Source organism: Tupaia chinensis, unplaced genomic scaffold (genome assembly GCF_000334495.1).
Source record: "Tupaia chinensis unplaced genomic scaffold, TupChi_1.0 Scaffold000226_1, whole genome shotgun sequence".
Classification (NCBI taxonomy): Eukaryota; Metazoa; Chordata; class Mammalia; order Scandentia; family Tupaiidae; genus Tupaia; species Tupaia belangeri.
In genome coordinates this window covers 4,257,108-4,280,598 of record NW_006159701.1, presented here as the reverse complement: position 1 = coordinate 4,280,598, position 23,491 = coordinate 4,257,108, and the positions used below count along the sequence as shown (strand labels likewise).

General features: G+C 44.1%; 1 protein-coding gene across 1 annotated transcript in view; it reads right to left on the bottom strand.

Annotated features, from left to right (window-relative positions):
• Positions 1 to 379: 379 nt before the first annotated feature.
• Positions 380 to 23,491, bottom strand: part of KREMEN1 (kringle containing transmembrane protein 1) — an 84,706-nt gene continuing 61,594 nt past the window's right edge. The window contains exons 5-10 of the mRNA XM_027771581.1: positions 17,441 to 17,565; positions 15,084 to 15,237; positions 6,001 to 6,333; positions 4,926 to 5,084; positions 3,709 to 3,793; positions 380 to 1,321 (exon numbers count right to left, since the gene is read on the bottom strand). Coding sequence (XP_027627382.1) covers positions 1,153 to 1,321; positions 3,709 to 3,793; positions 4,926 to 5,084; positions 6,001 to 6,333; positions 15,084 to 15,237; positions 17,441 to 17,565 — 1,025 coding nt within the window. The 3' untranslated portion in view covers positions 380 to 1,152. The remainder of the gene's footprint in view (positions 1,322 to 3,708; positions 3,794 to 4,925; positions 5,085 to 6,000; positions 6,334 to 15,083; positions 15,238 to 17,440; positions 17,566 to 23,491) is intronic.

Here is a 23,491-nt window from a genome sequence, read left to right as displayed (position 1 = left end):
GCCTAAAGGTTAAACCATGATATTTATACTCCCTGTTCTGGACTGAGAGTCAGCGGGGAGAACTGGGGACAGACTGGGCCTGGCTCGGGTTCCACAGGACCATGAGCTGCTGGGGGCAAGGCCAAATATGTAGTTACTAAGTGCCTGGAAAAGCTTCTCTAGCTGGGCCAGCAGGTAGCATGGTGATTTAGGCAGCTGGATCCCACATGGATGATTACAGAGTCCGAGTCCCAGACCTGGTAGCTTGAAAAACACCATGTATGTGTACATGTGCGCCCAAAATCCCAAAAGGAGAAATGGAGGAAGAGGGATTGCAGCATGGCCATCCCCCATGGGGGAGTGCTTTCCTATTTTCTTTCTCTCTCTTTAGCAAGCCATAGCAACTTTTTATAAAAGAAAAAGAAAAGCTTCCAGCAGAGTTGTTGCATGAATAAATGAATGGATGTTCGATATGGCCACTCCTCAAACTTGCTCTGCAGGTCACTGAGCTATAGAAAGAAGCATCTAAAAATAAGCCTGTGGGTGGAAAGTGTCAGGTTTCACATGAATGGGAGTCCCCAGACCCTATTCTCAAGCCCACGTCCTGGTCCAGCAGCCAGAGAAAAGCTGCAGGGACAGCACAGAGCACAGGCCCCTTTACGCTTTGTGGATGCTAGTGCCCTGGGGTCCACACTCACATGGATCTGGCCAGCACTAGAGAGAAACTGAGAATTCTCTGTCTGGCCCTGATCCATACTGTAAAGACCAGAGAAACAGATCTGTGTGTGGACAAAACAGAGAAGAAGCAAGAAAGACTCAACGCACACTAAACCTACCCACCACCTGACAATCATCTAGAATGTACCTCAGCCCAGTACTAGCCAGGACCACTCTGTCATTTCAGCTCCACTGTCCGGATACCCCCATGCCAGAGAGGAGAGCTAGGGGGGCCTGGCCTCAGGGCCTTGGGTCTCTTTTCTAAGTGCTGATGATGAAGCCAAAGGAATCCAGGCTCTGCCTGGCCCCTCAGCACGGCACCTCTTCTCAGTCTGTAGGGGGGCACCTCAAAAAGGCCAAGGCCAAGGGAGAGGCGGGTTGGTCGAAGGAAAACCACAGGAGAAGCCGACCCCAGCAGCCTTGAATTCAAAGAGGGACCTATGTTCAGGTGGGTTTTTAGTCACTCACAAGGGGATTCCGGTCATCATGTTGACTCTGACCCTTGAGCTTCTTCTTAAAGATGGAAATTGAAGTAGAAGGCTTATAGAAAATGCTCCAGATTTCTCCCGAAGTCCCTGGTTGATGACAATCCCTGAGGTCCCCTGACGCAGGAACGCGATGGGATCTGTCAAACAAAAATAACTTTTCTGTTTGTTTGTTTTTAATTTGCTATAGTGTGTATGCACTTGCTGGAAAGAGAGCGAGAGAGAGAGAGAGAGAAAAAGCACCCCACTCATGGGAAATAGCCATGTCACAATTCCTTCCCCTTTCTCCTCTCAGGATTTTGGCCATGCACACACATGTGCCTGGCATGTTTTTCAAGCCACTGGGTCTAGGACTAGAATGTGCAGTCAGCACTGTGAGGTCTAGCTGCCTTAACCACCACAACACCAGCTAGCCCATAATTTTTCAAGTATATCAGAATAAAGCACCCAAACCACCTATCAGTTCATAAGATCTGCAACTAAGAGACAGGATGCTCGGTGGGAAAGACCTAAAGGCTATCTGGGACTTACATGCAGATCTGAGGGACTTATGTGTGGGTGAAATGTGGGCTGTGGGCCTCGGGCTGAGTGGGGGAGCAGAATGGGGCAGATGTCATTTCAGAACAACACGGAACTTTCTGACTGACAGAATTATTTAAATCTGGGGAGGGCTGGCCTGGAATTAAGAGTTTTCAAATTTTTTTCTTTTTTAATAAAAAAAAATGCTGTCTTCAACCTAGAAGCCCACCTAGCTCAAACAGGATAAAGGCAACATCCCTGCTCACGGCCTAGATTTATCTGTTCAACCTCCAATGTCAGCCCAGGCTCCAAGTCAGCCCCCAGGGCTGCCTGGCAGGGAAGCTGCAGGGGAACCTGGATGTCAGAGGGAAGCTGGGCTTATACCTCTTGCAGCCTTGCTGTGAGATGCTGGACCCTGTAGAAAGCAACCTGTTCTGCTGCTGCTGCCGGGGTGGACATGTGGGCAGAACTGTGCCTGCGAGTCTACCCTAGGACATGTGAATTGTGGCTTAACTGTATTTTAAAACATGTACATGAGGCCAGACCTGTAGCTTAGTGGTTATGGGAGCTGGATCGCATATGGCTAACTGCAGTTCTGGGTCCATCCCTGCTTGTCTGAAAAATACACTGGGCCCATGATCCTGACAGGGTGGAGAAATGGAGAGGGATTGTGGTGTGACCAAGCATCATTAGGGGTGGGGACAGTGTTTTTTTTCTCTCTCTCTAGTGAGCACATGCATTCTCTGGCAATAAAAAACAACAAATAGGGACCAACAGGTGGCATGTGGTTAAGTTCACTGGACTCTCACATGGCCAACTGCAGTTCTAGTCCTGGACCTGGTGGCTTTCTTTCTCACTTTCCCTCTCTTTTGCTCTCGTTCTGTCCCTCTGGTCGAATTAAAATAAATAAGGGGCCAGCAGGTGGCATGGTGGTTGAGGGCGCTGGACTCCCACATGGCTGACTATAGTTCGAGTCCTGGACCTGGTGGCTTTCTCTCTCTCTTGTCAAATTGAAAATGAATAAATAAAGTTAAATAAAATAATTGAAAAAAAAAAAAGAAAAACCAACAAACAAAACTATGTGTGTGCATATACTGTGCGTGTGTGTGTAAGTAAAAGACGTAAGAGTGAGCTCAGTCAATGATAATGAGGACATTGTTTCCACTGAAAAATTCCAAGTGTCAGGTGGAGATGTCGATGGAAGGAGGCCCCAACATGGCCCAAGGCAGCCTTCACAGGACAAGGGAGGAGCCTGAGTAAAAGGTCTGTGGCAGAGGATAAGCAAGAAAGTCAGAAAATGGGGGCCTTTTACTGGGCAGCAACAATCAGGAAGGCCTTAGAATTGGAAGAGCCTGGACTGAGAATCACAGGAAACACAGTAGGGGAATCTAGGAAAATGAGAAAGAATTCCCTCTGTAAGTATACAAAATCCGCAGCATGAAGAGCCCCTTTTCTGGAAGGTGGAAAAGTTAAAATGAACAGCAAAATAAAGGAAAGAAATATTTTTTATCCAAATTGGCCAGAAACAAAGCATAAGGTTTCTGTAAGCCTCTTAAATAACTATTTTAAAATAATTATTAAGCAATAGTTAATAAAATATTAGAATTCTCTTCCTAAGAATGTCTCTCAGTTTCTCGAATGGAGTTAGAAAATAGGTATGACATTGTCCTAGGACTCTTCACTCTCACACAAAGATGCAGTAAGGAACCAGCACATGCCAAAAATTAGAAATCGTTGCTTTATAAGCCAGGCTATTCCAATCCTCTTGAAATTGTATCCTTTGGACACAGGAGCAAACACAAGCCGTCAAACCTTGGTGAGATTTATCCAGTTGACACATTTCACGCTACAGAGAAGGGGGGATATTTACTGCCTGATGTTGCCTAGGACAAAGGGCTTTGGAATCATGTGTTGATGCTACAATTGTACCCAGACGAATGTGGCATGGTAGAAACGGAATTCTGCGCCTTCCCCTTCCTGGGACTGGACGGCTTTCTCCTATACTTACTTGAATGTGATGTGCAGAAGTATCTTTGCTACGATGGCCGTGACTGTGAGGATGAGGAGAGTTGCCAGGCCATACACTGTCCACCCTGCAAGTGCAAAAGACAGTGTTTACGAGAGCTTCATTTTCCAGTGGAGGTCACTGGAAGCCCACAAAAACAGTGGCAGCTTGGAGATGCAGGCGTAGCTGAGGAGCTCTCTGCAGGTAGTGGCAGCCAGCAAATGGGCAGCAGGAGCAGCTGAGGGCTGAAGTGAGCATGAAGCCCAGGTTTTTGGAGTACCTCGCCTTGTTCTAGCACTCCCTCCTGGGGAAAGGCAGGTGGGATGACCAGGTGGTACCCTGGACTCAAGAGTTGAAGAGGGTGGTGAACATTCTGTCTCTACCAGGTGAACCACTGCACAATCACAGATGAGTCATGTAAATTCTTTGGGTCTCCATCTCCCCATATGTGGAGTGATACATGGGATCTATGAAGTCCTACCAGGTCCATAGCCAAGTGACACTGAGCAAACATGCAGAGGCCCTTCTCCTTGACCACCTGTGCTAGGTCCCACTGGAGATGGAGTAGCAGTTTGAAAATTTCTTGGATGGGTCATCACTAATGGTTCTGTCCAGTTCTCCCAGTTCATGAAAGTGCCACTTCCTTGGCATAAGGGAGGGACTGGGGAACTATGTACCCAATTAAGTTTGTCAGTTTAAACCATTAAAAATCATCATTCACTCTCCATTCCTCTCTTGCATGGCTTTTCGTCATTGCTCCTACCTATCTGACTTTTTAAACAATTTTGCTTCATGTTCCTCCCCCCACCCCCATTTATAAACCACAGGAGAACAAGGATTGTATTTGTTGAAGCACTTATATATCTTTTGAATAAATGAATGAATGAATCTGTTACAAATGCCAACAAATTAAGGGAGCTGCAACTTAGGGCTCTAGAAGAATCATCTCAAAGAGGGAAAACACTGACTTAGCTGATTAATCATAATGCACAAAAGGCATGCAGGTTGTATCTTTGGACGTGATTACTTTTTCCTAAGGACTAAGGAACCACGCTAATAAGAAAATTTCCCTCAGAGGCCAGAACAAACTATAGGTGACAGAGCCAGTCCTGCCTCTGAATAAGAAACAGCCAAGAGCCCCTTGTTTCTGTAACTGCCAAGAGAGCTACCTTCCACTTTGTAGCTTCCAGCCCCTACTGATGCTGCCTAGGAACTGCTACCTGGGACAGTCTGAGGCGGGTGGCTGGGGCTGGTGGTGATGACGTAGAGGACTTTGGAGGACCGGGCAGCACTGACGCTGAGGTTGGCTTGCTCCGTGATCACCTCGGCCAGTGTTTGGTTGACAGTGGGCCTCTCCTGTGGCGGTTCTTTCTTGACAGCTGGAAGATCAAAAGGAATTAACTTTGGGAGAAAGCCAGCGGAGACAACAAAGAACGAAGAATGAAAGGCGAGGGTGTAGTTATGAAGAGGAGGTCTTTCTTGTCTAGATTCACTTCTAGGTACAATTCCTTCCACTGATGCTACTGGACCCAGGGCAGAACCTGGCAGGCTCTGGCTTTGGCAGGGAGAAGGGAGGACTGTCTACTTCTAATCATGTGACTGTTTGCTTCAGGGATACCTGAGCATGCTTTGTGGTTCCTCTCCCTTGTACTTTGCAGCTCTGGCTCCTCTGACTAGAAGGCCCTCTTCCTTTCTATTGACCCAAATCCTGCCTGGCCCTCAAGACCATCCCACCTGTAGGGGAGGCCTCCTCCCACTAATCTCCTGTGGCGCGCACTACCTGAACTCTTCTTGAAATTTGCTCTTGAGGACAAAGACTTGCTCTAGACACTTTCTGTGTTTCTCATGTGCTGGCAAGGAGACCTGCCTGGCACACGTGTCTACATCAGAGGATGTAGATACACTTGAAGAGGTTCTGAAGAAGGATGGTAGCTCAGTCTTTGAGATTGGCTGGGATGTGTAGAGGCAGGAGGATGGACCAAAGGTCTCTTGGGAACCTTCTAATTCTACCAATCTCAGCTCTTTTAGTCATTTTTAAAACCCTTCCTTGAAAATTGTCATTAGGGCAACTAAAATAGTAACACTGACAGATTTCACCTCTTTTCTGTATCATGGAACATTAAGTTATGAAATAGAAGGTGGGGAAAATCCCACAGCACTGGGATACTCTGCAAGTTGAGTCAGGAGCTCCTGATTTTAAGGTCATCCAGCAAGAACTGCCCAAGTCACTAGGGTAGCAGAGAGACTCCAAGGGCACATAGCCCCTAAGGGTAAACTATCCTTGGTAAGTTTTACCTTGGTATAAGACAGCAAATCCTTGGGCCTGATTGATGCGGTCAGAGAAGAAATACAAAATGACAAAATCCAGAGTGACATTAAAGGATAAAGGTGGGCGGTTCCTTCCATTGAACCGGACCAGGACACGGTGGGTGTAGCCATCCAGCAGCTCCACCATGTCCGCAGAATCCCTGATGTCGAATAAGGTGAAGTTGAAGTGGATGTGGGAGGCTCCAGGCACCCGAATGGTCCAGTAGCAGACTCGCCCTGTGGCGTAGGTGTCAGGAAAGTCAGGAGAATAGACCACTGAAGTCATGGCTGAGTAATTCCCACCACAGGCGCCAACGAGAGCTGAAGGAGACAAAAAGACAACGGACTCAGTCTGGGTCTCTGCCATAGAGCTCACTTTCCAACACTGACACAAACAAAACTCTTCCTAGCAAAATGGGATCCAGTTTGGGATATTGTTTTCTTATCTACAAACCCAAACTGTTTTATATTTCAGCATCAAATCACACAATGGATCCCTTAAAAACCCTGAACAAATGACTGTGGAGACTTTTTTGTGTGCCCAGGAAACCTTAGAATTAGCACACAGTACAGCGGTGTGGCCTAGGTTGGGCTGGAGTCAGAGTGTCTGGCGTCAGGACAAATGGGGCCCTGTGATCCCAGGGGCTGTTCTTCACTTTCAGGCCTCTTGCTTCTCTTGGTTTTGAGGCTGGAGAGACCACCTGCTCCTGTATCACATGAACGTGTGAGGACAGATGGGATAAAGCACATGAAGATGCTTAGAACTCTTTGCATGGGAGCCACGCAGTGAGGGAAAGTCCTAACAAAAGAAGTGTTTTCTGGCTGCTGGGCTATCGCTGATCCCTTAAGAGGTGCAATGGTCACATGAAGGGACCACGCTCGTGTTTCAAGCAGGAAACTGAGGCACAAGAATGACCTTCTGCAGATGGGAAATACTACATTCTGATTGCTCTGTACCAAACACATTAGATTTTTCTAGACTCCTGTTTTTGATTGGTAGGTTCTGGAAAGGGGATACAACTACTTCCTATCCTGCATAGTGAAGTGCAAATGAGATGTCAGAAGTGAAAGTTCTGGGGAGGGAGTGTAGGGCTGAAATTTTGAAAAGCAGGCTTTGTGGAATTCAATTTCAGAAGCTGTGATCTTGAAACAACCAAGAGAATTTAACTCTTAAAAATAAGAAGCCTCTCTTAGGAGAGTCAGGCCATGCAAACGGGTTCATCTTTGACAGAGCATGGGAGGAAGAGGTAATTGCCATGGAAGTGAGTAAGAAGAAAAAGCAACTACATTTTCACAAATTCTTAAAGGTTGGGCATGGACTAGCCTCTCAGTTTAGGGTAAACAAGCTTCCTGGACACAATGGACCTTCACACTCACTAGCCGGCTCTTCTGCATGGGCCTCCACCCAATGCTCCCCAAAGTAACTGGGACTAGGCAGCAGACCAGAGGTCCCCCTGGCGAAGTGTGTGGGAGACGATGGGCTGCTGCTAGGGGACAGGAATGAAATCCACTTCCTGGATGCCCCTTTCACAGAAAGCAAAGACTTCAGCTAATGGGAAAGAGGCAGCAAACTCTCTTGCTCTCAGGGCCATTGGAAAGGGTAGAGCAAAATCCATTTGTCTCTGGGAAGGGAGTAGGAGATTCTCCTTCCTGCCAAAGTTGCCCGGAAATATCCATTGTTTCTAAGGCTTTATAGCTGCTTGCTTCCCAGGTCCTCCTCTCACAGAAAAAGTCATCAGCTGCTGTTTGCTGAGATCCAGGATCTTGCATTGGTGCAAAGCAGGCATCTGCTACCTCTGGGGGAGAGCAGGAAACTGTCTTAAGACAATCTCCCAAGATTCACCACAGACCTGAGGCAATGTTTTCCCACTAGGGAGAGAAAGGGTGTAGAAGACTGCTTGATGGGCTTTATCTAGGCAGCCCAGTAACGCATCCTGCCTAAGACTGAGAATCGGGAAGGACCTCACCATGGGCATACACCAGCAGCCTGCCACTGGGGATGGGCATAAGCATTAGGAACTTCTCAAAGCTGAGGGTAGAATAGGAACATTGAGATAAAACCCACAGGCACCCCGGGGTTCCACACTAAGCACAAATAATAGCCACCCACTGCCAGAGGAATCTGAAGCCTGATATGCATAGAAGGTAATGATGAAAACAACAAAACCCTAATCTAGCTCAACTATGCCAGATCATTTGGCTAAATCCCCACACTAACAGTCTTGCCCAAGTATAAACACTGTTTTCCTCCTCTACTGTTCTTTCATACATGGTATATGGCAGTCAATAAAAAATTACATCACATATGTAAAAGCAAGAAAAAAGTAAAAATAAAAATCTCATTGTTAAGAGATAAAATAATCTACAAAATCAGATTCAGTAATGACCCAGATGTTGGAATTATGAGAGACTAAATGTGAATATAGTAAAGTACCTAGTGGAAAAGATAGCCAACGTACTCAATCATACTAGAAATTTCAACAGAGATATGGAAACTATAAAAAAAGTCAAATGAAATTCTAGAAATAAAACAACAGAGATGAAGAATTCCTTATTAGGGTTGTTTATCAGAGATTAAGAATTCCTTTTCAGGCTATCAGCAAACTAGGTATAACTGAACAATAAACTTGAAGATATTTCAACAGAAAATATGTAAAATGAAATGCAGGAGGGAAAAAGTGAGAAAACAGAGCAGTTACAGGACAATGTTATATGGTTTAATATATATATAACTGAAGTACCAGAAGGGAAAAAAATGGGGTGGCTATAGAAAACATATCTGAAATATAATGGCTAAGAATGTTCCAAAATCAATGAAAAGTGACAGACCACAAATCTAAGAATCTCAGCAAACCCAAGCAAACCCAAAACCAAACCAAACAAAAACAAACAAAAATTAAAAACAAAACAAAACACAAAACACACCTTGAACACAGTCAAATGGTGAAAACATAAAACAAAAACAAAATCTTTTTTTTTTTCTTTTTTTGGAGAGGTTTTTGCTATAGGGCATGTGCGCTCACCAGAAAGACAGAAAGAGACAGGGAGACAGAAAGTGAGAAATCACCCTCCCAGGGGGGATGGCCACACCACAATCCCTTCTCCTCTATTCTCCTCTTGGGATCTTGAGCATGCATGCACGCGTGGCCGGCGTGAGTTTAAGCCACTAGGTCCAGGACTTGAAGCACGGTCAAGTACATGGGAGTCCAGCAACATAGCCATTACACTAATTGCTGGTCCCAAAAACAAAATCTTAAAGGCAGGCAGAGGAAGGGGATTATTAAAATTCAGTAATAATTTCTAATTATTTAGAAATGTATTTAGAAATGTATTTGGAAGCAATTTAGAAATGTATTTAAAGAAGAAAAAATGTTTTAATTGCCAAAAGGAGCATGAAAGCTCACCAGAAAGAGAAAGCATCTTCCAACAGATATGATCACAATGCAATCCCTTTCCTCCACTCTGCCATCCTATCAGGATTTGGGCATGCACACACATTGCCCAGCATGTTTCTGAAGTCACCAGGGCCAGGATTCAAACTGTGGTTGGTCATGTGGGATCTGGCTCCTTATGCACAGGGTTTGACTGCTGGGCTACAAGGCTCGACTAAAATCTTTTTTATTTCCCTTCGTGTTTTTGCCATAGGGTGTGTGCACTTGCTAGAGAGAGAGAGAGAGAGAGGGAGAGACATGAGAGGGAAAGTGAGAAATCATCCCTCAGGGGGAAGGCCTTGCCGAAATCCTTTCTCCTCGATCCTCCTCCTGGGATTCTGGGCACAGAATCTGGAGCCAGATCTCACATGGCCAGAAACACAGTTCAAATCCCAGACCAAGTAACTTAAGAAATATACCAGGCTCATGTGCATATGCATGCTCGAAATCCCAACAGGATGCAGAAATGGAGAAGGAATTGAGGTGCGACAACATCCATTAGGAGGTGCTTTCTCCCTCCCTCTCTCTTTCTGTCTCTGGCAAATGCACATGCTTTCTGGCAATATTAAGAAAAAAAAAAAAGAGCAGGACCAGGTGGTAGGGCAGTGGTAATGCAGCTGGACCCATGTGGGAAGGTCCTAGCTGTATCCTGCGACCTCCTAGAGAATGCCAGGAACACATGTGTCTATTTTCTGGGCCAGCTGAGACTGGAGGGGGGATCATGGTGTGAGGATTTGGTTGGGTGTGCCGTTCTGTCTCTGCCTCTCTCTCTCTCTCAGAATAAATAAAAATAATTTGTTTAAAAAGGGAGAGGTATTACAATGTGAAGCGAATATCAGTGTCCCATGAATAAGTAGTCAACTGGTGCTACAAAGTAAGTCCTAATCCAGATGACGGATTTCTTCCCTTTCATTGCCTAGATGCTGAGGAAATCCCCAGATGTAAACCACCATTGACACCAGCCTACCTGACTGGTAGAAGTAAAAATAGAAGTATTTTTTTTAGTCTATTTATTTCCTCCATGAGTGAGTGAGAGAGAGACAGAAGCATGGTCAACAGGGCCTTCATGCTGTGACTCCCCCAAGCCTCAGCCAACCCTGGCTCATGGGCACATACTTGCTCAGTATGCTCAGGGAGGTCTGTATATTGAAAACAGAACCTTCTCATGTGGGTCAACCTCCCAGAACATGCTGTCTTACTGCTGCACCACCATCCAGCTCCTATTTGGTTCTGCTAATTCAATTCATTGTATTCCCAGGGGTAGCAAAGGCCCTGGAACTTCCATAGGGCTACATTTACACACAGTTCACAGTGAGTCTCAGCAACCTCTCCAAGTTCACAAGAGCTTGCTGAAAAACCAGCCACAGAGCCTGTGACAAATTACTTGATGTAGCAATGACAACTGAGCCAACAACTTCTACCAGCTGCCTGCCCCATGTTTCCTCTGAGGGGCAGATGCAGCCTAAGTACCTCTGGAACTGAGGGCCTGGAGCACTCTTAGCAATTAGCAGAGGACAGGAAGACATTGTTGACATTCTGAGACCCAGATTTGAGCCACAGTGATAACCTAGCCTGATATCCTAGAACATAGAGACCACAACCTAATCCCTTTCTCACCATCTGACTTCTCCAGTCTCTTTAGAGAGACATCTTTACCCTCCTGAGTCATGGGCCAGTCCATAGTCATCATCTCAAATGTGTTCAGCTTTATCCAATGGATTACGAGGCATCACCCCTCCAAGAGGCAGTAATTGACCCATTGTAATGGTTTTACTCTCGAACTTAGAGATGGTTGCTATGGTCTGCCTTTTGTATCTTTCCCTGCAGAGCATGGGGTGTGAGCAACAGCTGGATGTTGTTAGGGCTCTGCCAGTCCACACACACCAGGGCCTCTGATGATAAGAATAGGTAGCCTCTTGGAATGGCAGCCTTCTTCTTAGTCCTCACATGAGTGTGAGCCAGAAAGGGCAGCTTCTGGAGAGCTGTGTGAAGGATTGATTTGAAAACAGAACAACTGGGCATACTTTGTTCATATACTTATAAGGTATGAGACTGGATCTGCTATTATGATATCTCTTATTATTAATAAAAGAGATTCTAGCAGCTAAAAGTAGAAAAGTTAAAAATGTGGCAAACCAGGGCCAGTGAGTGGTGTGGTGGTAAAGGTGCTGGGTCCCACATGGCCGACTCCATAATTCAAGTCCTGGACCCAGTGGTTTGAAAATCACACTGGGCACATGTAATGTGTACCCAAAATCCTGAGAGAAGAATGGAAAAGAAGGGACTGTGGCGTGGCCATTCCTCTTGGAGGGGTGATGTCTCACTTTCTCTCTCTCTGTCTCTGTCTCTCTCTTGCAAGTGCACACATCCTATGGTAAAAATCTAAAACATAGGGAAATAAAAGGGGCAAACCTGGGCTTGAATCCTGGCTCTGGTACTTACTAGCTTGAACAACTACTTCATGATTTTTTTCTTTTTTTTTTCCCTCTCAGTTTACCATAGGGCATTTAGCTCTCTAGAGAGAGACAGAGATAGAGATAAACAGAGAAAATGAGAAAGAACTCCTTTGGGGAGATGGCCATGCTATAATTCTCTTTTCTCCTTTCTCCTCCCAGGACCCTAGGCATGCACGTACACATGACTAGTATGACTGTCAGGCCACTGGGTCCAGGACTCGAACTGTGCAGCTGGTCATGTGAGATACAGATCCCATAAATGCCACACTATCAGCTGGCCCCTATCTTCATCTTTTGAATGACCATTTTCTTACCAATAGAGTTGGTACAAGGACTAAATAATATAAAATACATAAAAGCACTCAGCATCGGGACCAGCAGTTAGCATAATGGCTATGTTGCTGGACTCCCACGTAGTCGACCGCAGTTCGTGTCCTGGACCCGGTGGCTTAAAACTCACGCCGGGCGCATGTGTGTGTGTGCCCAAGATCCTGAGAGGAGAATGGAGGAGAAGGGATTGTGGTGTGGCCATCCCCCCTGGGGGGTGATTTCTCGCTTTCTGTCTCTCTGTCTCTCTCTGTCTGTCTGACGAGTGCACGCACCCTATAGCAAAATAAACCTCTTCAAAAAAAAAAAGCACTCAGCATCAAGTCTAGCACATGACAAACATTCAGTAAATAGCAATTATTTAATTTACTTTAAAAAGTTTATTCACAGGGCTGGCAGGCAGTGTGGTGGTTAAGGGCACTGGACTCCCATATAGTTGACCACGGTTCAAGTCCCAGAAACATTTTCTCATTTTCCCTCTCTCTCTCCCTCACTCTGTCTCTCTCTGGTCAAAATTAAAAACAAACAAACAAATAAAGTTAAATAAAATAATTCTTTTTTAAAAAGTTTATTCACTCATCTCTTCCATAAGTGAGAGAGACAGAAAGACAGCATCCCCAGTAGGGTCTCCATGCTGCAGACCTTCAAAGCTCTGGTCAGCCATGGACTAAAAAGGCATGTGTATGCCCGACGTGCTCAGGGAGATCTTTAGATGTGCAATGCATAGATTTTTGTCAACTAAACACTAGCAAAGTTACTTAAATGTTAGCCAAGCTTCAGTCTCTAGCCACAAAGGAAGTCCCAAATAGAGCATTTGTCTTGACATACCCAACAGTATGTATTAAAAAGAACTGACAGTTTCCAAGGGGCACACCTGACTGAAAAGGCTGATTGACTAGTGAGTCTGCTCATTGATCCTTCCTCTTTCCTCTCACCCCAAACACACACATGCTTTAGACAGTGTCTGAGCTATAACCTGCAAAAGGCTCAGATATAAACTTGGGCTGGGTTCTTTATATAGAGTGGTTGAATTCCCAAAAACGTCTAATGCCTGGTACCTGTGAATGTGCTGTTATTTGGAAACAGGGTCTTCACGGATGCACTAGAATTAAGATGAGCCATACTAAACTAGGGTAGGCCCTGTCCTTATAAGGAGACACACGAGGCGTAGAAACAGACACATACAGAGGGGAGATGGTCACATGAAGAGATTAGAGTGAGTGAGGGAGCTCCAAGCCAACAAATGCCAAGGGTTGCCAGCAACCACCAGGAGCCTCCAGAAGGTTTCCCTGGAGACTTTAGAGGGAACACAGTTCTGCTGATATCTCGACAGAGGATTTCAAGCTTCCAGAATTTACCTGAGAGAATGTTTTTTTTTTTTTGAGAATTTTTTTTTAAGAGGTTTTTGCCTTTGCTGTAGGGCACGTCTGCTCACTAGAAAGAGAGAGATATAGACAGTGAGAGGGAAAGTGAGAAATCACCTCCCAGGGAGGATGGCCACACCACAATCCCTTCTCCTCTATTATGCTCCTGGGATCTTGAGCATGCACGCCCATGCACCCAGTGTGAGTTTCAAGCCACTGGGTCCAAGTCTCAAATCAGTCGGCCATGTGGGAGTCCTGCGATGTAACTACTACATTATCTGCTGGCCCTTATTTCTGCTACTTTAAGCTATCCAGTTTGTAATAGTTTGTTATGGAATCCCTGGGACACTAATAGACCATGTGTCATTTTTTGCTCAAAACTGAGCCACCCTGTTTGGTTGGGATGTCAGGAGTTCATTTCTTCTAGCTTAATGACCAACAAAGACACTATAAACACGTCAGTATTTCTTGGTAATCTCAAGTCTTTTCTTATTCTGCCTCATTTGTGACTATCTCCTTTCTACCACCTTAAAATTGGTGCTGTATTGGTGGTATGACTCTCATGAGGTCTCATTACCACTGAATTGATGTGGGTGGCTTATGATGGTAGACTGGCTGCTCAATGGTTAGAATAGAGTGATGGAGAGATCAAGGTTCCAGATCCACATCCCATTCAGAACACACTCTGACCCTAGCCAGTATCTCACAAATGTGGCAGGTCAGAGAGGAAATAGGTCAGGGCAAACTCAATGGCAAGCTTGGAAAAACAATTTGAAGCATATGTTCTCTTCTCAGATACATCACAATAAGACATAAATCCTGAATGCAAAAAAAAAACAAAAAACCAAAAACAAAAAACCACTAAACTAAAAGCACTGGATATTATATGATAACAACAGGATATTAAAACGAATACCAAACTATTATACCATTTTTTTAAGTTTCTTTCATTCATGAATGAGAGAGACAGAGAGAGACAGAAAGAGAGATGGCATTCCCAGCTGGGTCCTCATACCATAATGCACCCCCAGCCACAGCCAGACTCAGATCATGGTCATGCACACACCTGGTGTATTTAGGGAGGTCTCTGGACACAAATACAGAATCTTCCCATGTGGGCCTCAAGAGCATTGTGTTACTACTGCTATGCCACAATCTGGCCAGTTTTTATGTTAAACTGGTAAGACTGCCTTTTGCAAACTGTCTGAGCGTCTCATCATAAGCCATCCTGCTTTGAAACACTTGTCACAACTGTAGCTAATCACTTGTTCAACATCTGTCATCCTTCCTAGAGAGCAGGGGCTGAGTCTTCATTCTCTGTGCTGGGTCATAAGTGTCTGATCAGTTCTTGGCCTATAGAAGGTGCTTCAAAAAAACTGCCAAGTGAATGAATGAATGAATTAATGGATGGGAGGGAGGTGGGTAGGCAGGTTTGCTGATCTGGTCCCAGGACTCCTGTGCCTTGGGTAGAGTCAGGAACAGGTCATACTCACTGTCAAAGAGGATGATCCGGCCATCACCACCACAGGGCTGGGAGTGATCCCCAAAGCAGACGCTGTTGCACTCAGTGCTGGCTGCCTCCCCGTACTTCCAGTAATCAGGATTGTTTCCACAGAAGCAAGCATAACCTGACTCCATCCCAGCAAACTGCCACAACAGAGAAGCAGCACATGGCAGGCATTAGTGGAAGGTGTCGGTGGTTTCCAACAAGCAATGAGCCTCATCTTCCCAGATGCTCTGGGACCTCTCCCTGGTCTCCCACTCTCCTAATACTTACTGCTAAGCTGATCAGTAACTGCATAGCACCACCATGCTTCCCCACCAGTGAGCATCCTATTTTAATGTTTGCATTTCTATTTTATTTAAATAGGTTTTAGAGAAGAGAAGATACTGTAAAACTGAAATATCAATCATAGTCACAGCTACACATTTTATTGAATGTTTATAATGTGCCTGGTAGTATATGCTTTATAGCTAACCCTCACAACAAACTCATTATAGGCCCCATTTAATTATTATTATAATTTTTTTTTTCATGTTTGCCCTAGGGTGTGTGTACTTGTCGGAGACAGAGAGCAAAAAGGGAAAGTAAGAAATCACCACAAAGGGGAGATGGTCATGCCACAATCCCCTATTCATTCTCCTGGGATTTGGGGCATGCACGCATATACACCTGGCATGATTTTCAAGCCTGTGTCTGGTACTCGCACCTTAGTTGACCATGTGAGAGTCCAACACCTTAATTACTATGCCACCTGCTGGCTCCATATGCCTTTTCTTTCTTTCTCTTGTTTAATTTCCTTGGCAAAGACCCCCAGTACAATGCTGAATAGAAGAATTAAGAGTAGGCATCATTGTCTGTTCCTACTCTTAGGTAGGAGAATTTTTCACCTTGGGGATGGTATTAGCTATAGGCTTTTTTGGAGATGATCTTAATCAATGATCACTAAAATAAGACAGTATTATGCCAGTTTCCTCCACTGTAGAATTATTCATTTTCTCTTTAGGAATAAGTATTTCATGGGGAGATCTTTCAGGTTATAAAAATATCTTGCTCAGCCATCTGTCTCATCTTCCTTGCTTGGGCTTGATTAATGGATTTTTGACTCAATTACTAAGGAACAAAGAAAGGAAGGTGGCTGGAAGCTGGTGTGGTAGGTTAAGGTACTAGACGTCCATATGGCCAACCATGGTTCGAGTCCCAGACCTAGTGGCTTGATTTCCCTCACTTTTCCTCTCTTTCTTTCTCTGTCTCTCTTTGGTCAAATTAAAAAATAATAATAGTAAATAAAATTAAATAAATAATTCTTTTTAAAAAGATTTATTTACTTAATTTTATTTATTCATTCGTTCATTTTAATTTGACCAGAGAGAGAAAGAGAGAGAGAGGGAAAGTGGGAAAGCAAGCCACCAGGTCCAGGACTCGAACCATGGTGGGCTGTATGGGAGTGTCCAGCACCTTAACCACCATGCCACCTGCTGGTCCCTAAATAAATAATTTAAAAAGAAAAAAGAAAGGAAGGAAGAGAATAAGGGACACAGGGAAGAAAGAAGAAAGGATCTTTTTGTCTTTCTCTTATATAAGAAACAAAAATATTACTGAACCATAACAACCAAGGAGTGAATTTTGGATAAAGAAATGGATAGGAAGAAAAAGTAGACTGGTATCCAGACCATGAACACTTAAACCAACAAGGAAGTAAACCATGACCTTGGCTTATTTTCACATTCTCTATAGAGCCAGAGATGTTTCTGCTCATAATATTCAAGAGCGCAAGGAACACAAGGAAATACATAACTGTGTCAGAGGACAAACTGAGATGCAATGCAGCTATTGGGGATTTTCCTACCCTTTCTTCTAATCTTTTTTTTTTTTCTCTTTTCAGCCAAAGGGCATATGCACTCATCAAAGAGACAAAGAGACAGAGATAGAGGGAGAGGGAAAGGAGAAAGCACCCCCCCCAGTGGGGTGTGGTTGCACTATAATCCCCACTCCTCCATTTTTCCATCCTGTCAGGATTTTGGGCATGCACACACATGTGCCTGGTTTATTTTTCAAGCTGCCAGGGCCGGGATTCACATCATGCAGTTGGCCATGTGAGATGTAGCTCTCCTAACTACTAAGCCACAGGGCTGGCCCTCTTTCAGTTTTAAATAAGAGTGCAGCCTCACACTCTTAAACCCTGACCCTGCTCCGCTTCCAACTTTTCCATGGCAGAAAAGGAAACTCATATGGCTTGCTTATTTTTGTTGTTGTTTTTGCTTTAATTTAAACATTTTTAAGTTATCTCAGCAAAATTCATTTACATCTTTATCTTTTTCTATAGTTACATAACCACAGAGCCATTACCTTGAACCTCTGACTCCGACAAAAACTGATGCAGGTTTGAATGGTAAGCTTGTTGGATGTTTTACTGGTGCCAGTTAGAGGAGGTGGGTTTCCATGGTCCTTGTAGCAGCCAAGGTTTCCAGGCACTAGAGAAAAAAGAAAAACAAAACCATTTCATAACATCTGGCTGTGAAACATTAAGAAGGAAAAACAATTTGTGCCAGTTTCTTTCTTCCTTCCTTCCTTCCTTCCTTCCTTCCTTCCTTCCTTTCTTTTTAAAAATGTTTTTGCCTTAAGACACATGCAATCACAGAGAGAGACAGAGATAGACACAATGAGAGGGAAAGTGAGGAATCACCCCTCTAAAGGGGAGGTGGTGGCCACATCACAATCCCTTCTTCTCCACTCTCCTTCTGGGATCTTGGGTACGCATACACATGTGCCCGGTATGATTTTCAACCCACTGGGTCCAGGACTTGAACCGTGGTCGGCCATGTAGGATTCCAGCAATGTAACCGCTACGCCATCTGCTAGTCCCGATTTGTGCCAGTTACTTTCATCTCAGCCAATATTTTCACTCCTGAGGTACAAATAAATAACAACAACAAGCTTTGAAAAGGGAAGCCAGGGCCAGCTGGCAGTTAAAGGGCTAGATCTCACATTGCTGATTTCATGGTTCAAGTTCCAAATCCAGTGGCTTGAAAACTACAGTGGGCACATGTGTGGCGTGTGTGTGTGCACAAAATCCTGAGAGGAGACTAGAAGAGAAGGGTTGTAGCATGGCCGTCCCCCTTGGGAGGTGATTTCCCACTTTCTCTTTTGCTTTCATTCTCTCTCTCTCGGGTGAGTGCACTTGCCCTCTAATAAATAAAATACACACACACACACACACACACACACACACACACACACACATCTGGTCTTTGCCCCCAGTTCCAGCAACAGAGCTTCCAATTCCTTTGAAATGTCCTGGGTGATGGGAGCTTCTTTTGATCTAATAAGGCAACTGCTGATAGGCTACTGAAAAGCTTTAGGGAGGAAGCTGGTCACGAGAAAGACCAAGCCATGATTAGAAGCTTGGAACTTTTATCCCAATTCCCTTATCCTCCAGAGAGGGGAGGGGGCTAAAAGTTGAGTTAATAATCAATCATGCCAATGTGATAAAACTTCCATAAAAATTCTTTTTTTAAAAAAAACAGAAGTTTTATTTCATTTAACTTTATTTATTATTGTATTTTTCGTTTTGACCAAAGAGAGACAGAGAGAGAAAGGCAGAGAAAGAGGGAGAGAGAGAGAGAGAGATAACACGAGAAAGTAAGCTGCCAGGTTCTGGACTAGAACCGCAGTTAGCCATGTGGAAGTCCAGTGCCTTTAATCACCATGCCACCTGCCAGTCTTGAAAAAAATTCTCAAAAGATGGGGGTTGGAGGGCTTCTGAGTTGGTAAACACATCAAGTGCTGGAGGGGGAGCAGTGGCGTATTTCTCCTGTGCTTGGGACCCTCTGGGCCTAACCCTATATATCTCTTCATCTAGCTGTTCATCTGTATTCTTTATTGTATCTTTTGTAATAAACTGGTAAATGTGTTGTCCTGAGTTCTATGAACCTATAGTAAAGTATTGAACCTGAGGAGAGAGTTGTGAAAACCCCAGATTTGATGCCAAATTGGACATAAGTGTGGTTAACCTGAGGATCCACTACTTGCCATTAGCAACTGAAATAGGGGATAGTCTTGTGGGACTGAGCCCTTAGCTGTGGGGAATGTACTAACTCTAGGTAGTGTCATAACTTAATTGTAGGATACCCAGTTGGTGTCTGGAGAGTGGGAGAATTTGTTGTTGGTTGGGTTAGGAAAAATCCACACATCTGGTGTCAGAAGGGAAGTATGTGAATGTATGGGAAAAGGGTTTTTCTCCTTTTACTTCCCAACATTCAGAAGTTGAATTCCCAGTGTGGTGGTTTTTAGCATAATTGTGGTGCTTTTGGGAGTAATTAGATTAAGGTGAAGTCATGAGGACTGAGCCCTTTGAGGATGTTATTGCTCTTACAAGACAAGGAAGAGGGGGTTGGACAGGGACACAACAGCAAAACATAATACTCTGTGAGCCTGGCCCACATGGGAAGATTCTGAGTACCCTTCTGGAGACCTCCTTCATATGCTAGGCATGCATGTGCCCACCATCCAGGGCTGGCTGGGGCTGGGGGTGGATCATGGCATCTAAGATTCTACTAGGGTGCTGTCCTTCTCTCTCTGTTTCTCTTGCTCATGGGAGAAAAGGAAGAAGCAGAAGCAGAATAAGCAGAGGCAGACGACCAGAGCCTTTCTCTCTCTGCTACGTGAGGATACATCAGGAAGCTAGCCACCAGCAAACCAGGAAGAGGGCCTTTCCTCATCAGAGGATCTGCTGGCACTTCATCCTTGGACTTCCCAGCCTCTAAGACTGTGAGAAATTAATATCAATTGTTTAAGCCACCAATCTATGGTATTTTGTTACAGTAGCCCAAACCTAAGACTCCCACCTCCTGGTATTTACACGCCATGTAATCTCTTCCCCTTGAGTGTGGGCTGAACTAATGACTCGCTTCTGACCATTAGAATGTGGCAAAGTGGGAACCAGCAGTTAGCGTAATGGCTATGTCGCTGGACTCCCACGTAGTCGACCGCGGTTCATGTCCCGGACCTGGTGGCTTAAAACTCATGCCGGGTGTGTGTGCGTGCGTGCCCAAGATCCCGAGAGGAGAATGGAGGAGAAGGGACTGCGGTGTGACCATCCCTCCTGGGGGGTGATTTCTCGCTTTCTGTCTCTATATCTCTCTCTGTGTGGAGAGCGCACGTGCTCTGTAGCAAAAAATAAAAAAAAATTGTGGCAAAGTAATGGGATGTCAGTTCCATGATGAGGTTATGAAAGACTGTGACTTCATCTTGCTAGCAGACTCTTTTTATTGCTTTCTCAGTTGTGTATTTCTTTTTCTTTTTTAAAACTATTTTTAAATCTTTTTTGTTGTTGTTGTTGAGAGGTTTTTGCTATAGGGTGCGTGCGCTCTCTAGAAAGAGAGACACAAAGAGACAGAAAGCGAGAAATCACCCCCCAGGAGGGATGGTCACACCGCAGTCCCTTCTCCTCCATTCTCCTCTTGGGATCTTGGGCACACACGCACACGTGCCCGGCGTGAGTTTAAGCCACCAGGTCTGGGACTCAAATCGTGGTCGAATACATGAGAGTCCAGTGACATAGCCATTACACTAACTGCTAGTCCCTCAGTTGTGTATTTCTATGAAGCAATGTGCTATGTCAGAGGTTGTGTGGCAAAAAATTGAGGGTGGCCTTCGGGCAACAGCCAGCAAAAAACAGAGACTTTCAATCCAATAGTCCCCAAAGAACTGATTCTACCAAAAAATTCTGGAAGGTTAGAAGTGGATCTTTCCCGGGGCCGGCAGGTGGTGTGGTGATTAGGGTGCTGGACTCCCACATGGCCAACCATGATTCGAGTCCCAGAACTGGCGGCTTGTTTGTTTTCTCTCTCTTTCTCTTTCTCTCTCGCGCTCACTTTCCCTCCCTGGTCTAATTAAAATAAATAAACAAAGATAAATAAAATATTAAAAAAAAAAAGAAGTGGATCTTTCCCCATTTGAGCCTTTAGATCAGACTCCAGCCCTGGCAGACATGTTGACTGCATCTTTCAAGAGACCCTGAAGCAGACACCTAGCTAAGTCCTACCTAGATCTCCTTACCCACAGAAAGAGTGAGATAATATGGGGCCAGCAGGTAGCATGGTGGTTAACATGCCAGACTCCCACATGGCCAACCACAGTTTGAGTCCCAGACCTGGCAGCTTGCTTTCTCACTCTCCCTCTCTCTCTGTCTCTCTGGTGAGTGCATGTACCCTATAGCGAATTAAATAATAATAATTCATAAAACTTTAAGAAAGAGTGAGACAATAAATGTGTTATTTTAAACCACTAAGTTTTGGAGAAGTTTGTTACATAACAGATTACCAACACATTTATATAACACACATGAAGTATGTTTATTGAATGAAGGAATTAATTCATCATGGGCCATGGATTAATCAATCTCTCTGGACTTCAGTTTCCCATCTGTTTTACCAACTTATGAGTCACTCCATTATTAATTGAAGCCCTTTCCTTTCTCCATTTGTTTCTCAGTTTATATAAGTGAAGACATAACAAGACATTAATGAGGCCTGGTCCTAGAAGCACTGCAAGGTCAGCTGAGAGTTATGTATTACCTAATTCTAAAGTGAAAGCCATCTAGCTGCTTAGATAGCATTTCTCTCTCTCTTTCTCTCTTTTATTAATGAGCGTAAAAGCTCATTTAAATTTTTTTCATTATTTAAAAATTTTACTTTATTTTTAGATTTTGCCATAGGGCACATGCACTTGCCGGAGAGAGACAGAAAGAAGGAAAATGAGAAATCACACTCCAGGGGGAATGGCCATGCTGCAACCCCTTCTCCTCCATTCTCAGGCTTTTGGGCACACATGCACATGCATCTGGTGTGTTTTTTAAGCCAATGGGTCTGGGACTCAAACCAAGCAGTTGGCCACATGGGATCTAGTGCCTTAGCCATCATGCCATCTGCTAGCCCATACATTTTTATTTTATTTTACAATTTATTTCCATTTAAATGTATACCTCTGTGGTCCTTATATTTAAGATTAGAAAACAGCATGATCCAGCTTGATAAGCTTTATGTTCACATTAGTCTTTTGAGCATATAAAAATATAAGCACATATGTGTATGTATACACACACATGCACTTTTTTATTTCTTGTAGTATTTAATGGGCTCATTTTAGGCTGGCAGGAAGTACCTCTGCTAACCCCAAAACTCACCCTTCCCCCTCTTAGCCAAGTGGTTACCCTTCTCCCTTGCATTTGTTTCTCAGTTTATATAAGTGAAGACATAACAAGACATTAATGAGGCCTGGTCCTAGAAGCACTGCAAGGTCAGCTGAGAGTTATGTATTACCTAATTCTAAAGTGAAAGCCATCTAGCTGCTTAGATAGCATTTCTCTCTCTCTTTCTCTCTTTTATTAATGAGCGTAAAAGCTCATTTAAATTTTTTTCATTATTTAAAAATTTTACTTTATTTTTAGATTTTGCCATAGGGCACATGCACTTGCCGGAGAGAGACAGAAAGAAGGAAAATGAGAAATCACACTCCAGGGGGAATGGCCATGCTGCAACCCCTTCTCCTCCATTCTCAGGCTTTTGGGCACACATGCACATGCATCTGGTGTGTTTTTTAAGCCAATGGGTCTGGGACTCAAACCAAGCAGTTGGCCACATGGGATCTAGTGCCTTAGCCATCATGCCATCTGCTAGCCCATACATTTTTATTTTATTTTACAATTTATTTCCATTTAAATGTATACCTCTGTGGTCCTTATATTTAAGATTAGAAAACAGCATGATCCAGCTTGATAAGCTTTATGTTCACATTAGTCTTTTGAGCATATAAAAATATAAGCACATATGTGTATGTATACACACACATGCACTTTTTTATTTCTTGTAGTATTTAATGGGCTCATTTTAGGCTGGCAGGAAGTACCTCTGCTAACCCCAAAACTCACCCTTCCCCCTCTTAGCCAAGTGGTTACCCTTCTCCCTTGCGTCACACATGGTTCAAATATAACAAATGTGGCTCACCACACAAACGTTAAAAGGCATCTTTCAGAAACAAACCAAATTTCTATAGTAGCAAATGTAAACAGAAAAGATCTAGGCAGTGGAGTCCAGTGTTCAGTAGGGACCTAGTTTGGGAACATCCAGATTTTAGGGTTGTTTAAACAGCCTGTTCAGCATCTCTAGTCGGGGCATTGATATAAGCAGGGTTTATTAAGGGAACTTGCACGTGGAAATTTGAACTGTGCATTTCACAGCTCTTAATAAGAACTACTTGATCACAATCATCTTGCTCATTTATTATTTTTGTCTCATTTATTCCATTTTGCTCACAACTTATTATGTATTAGTTTACATACAGGCCATGACACACAATCATAAATGTTAAGGTTAGACATAAACAAGGCCATGGGTTGCA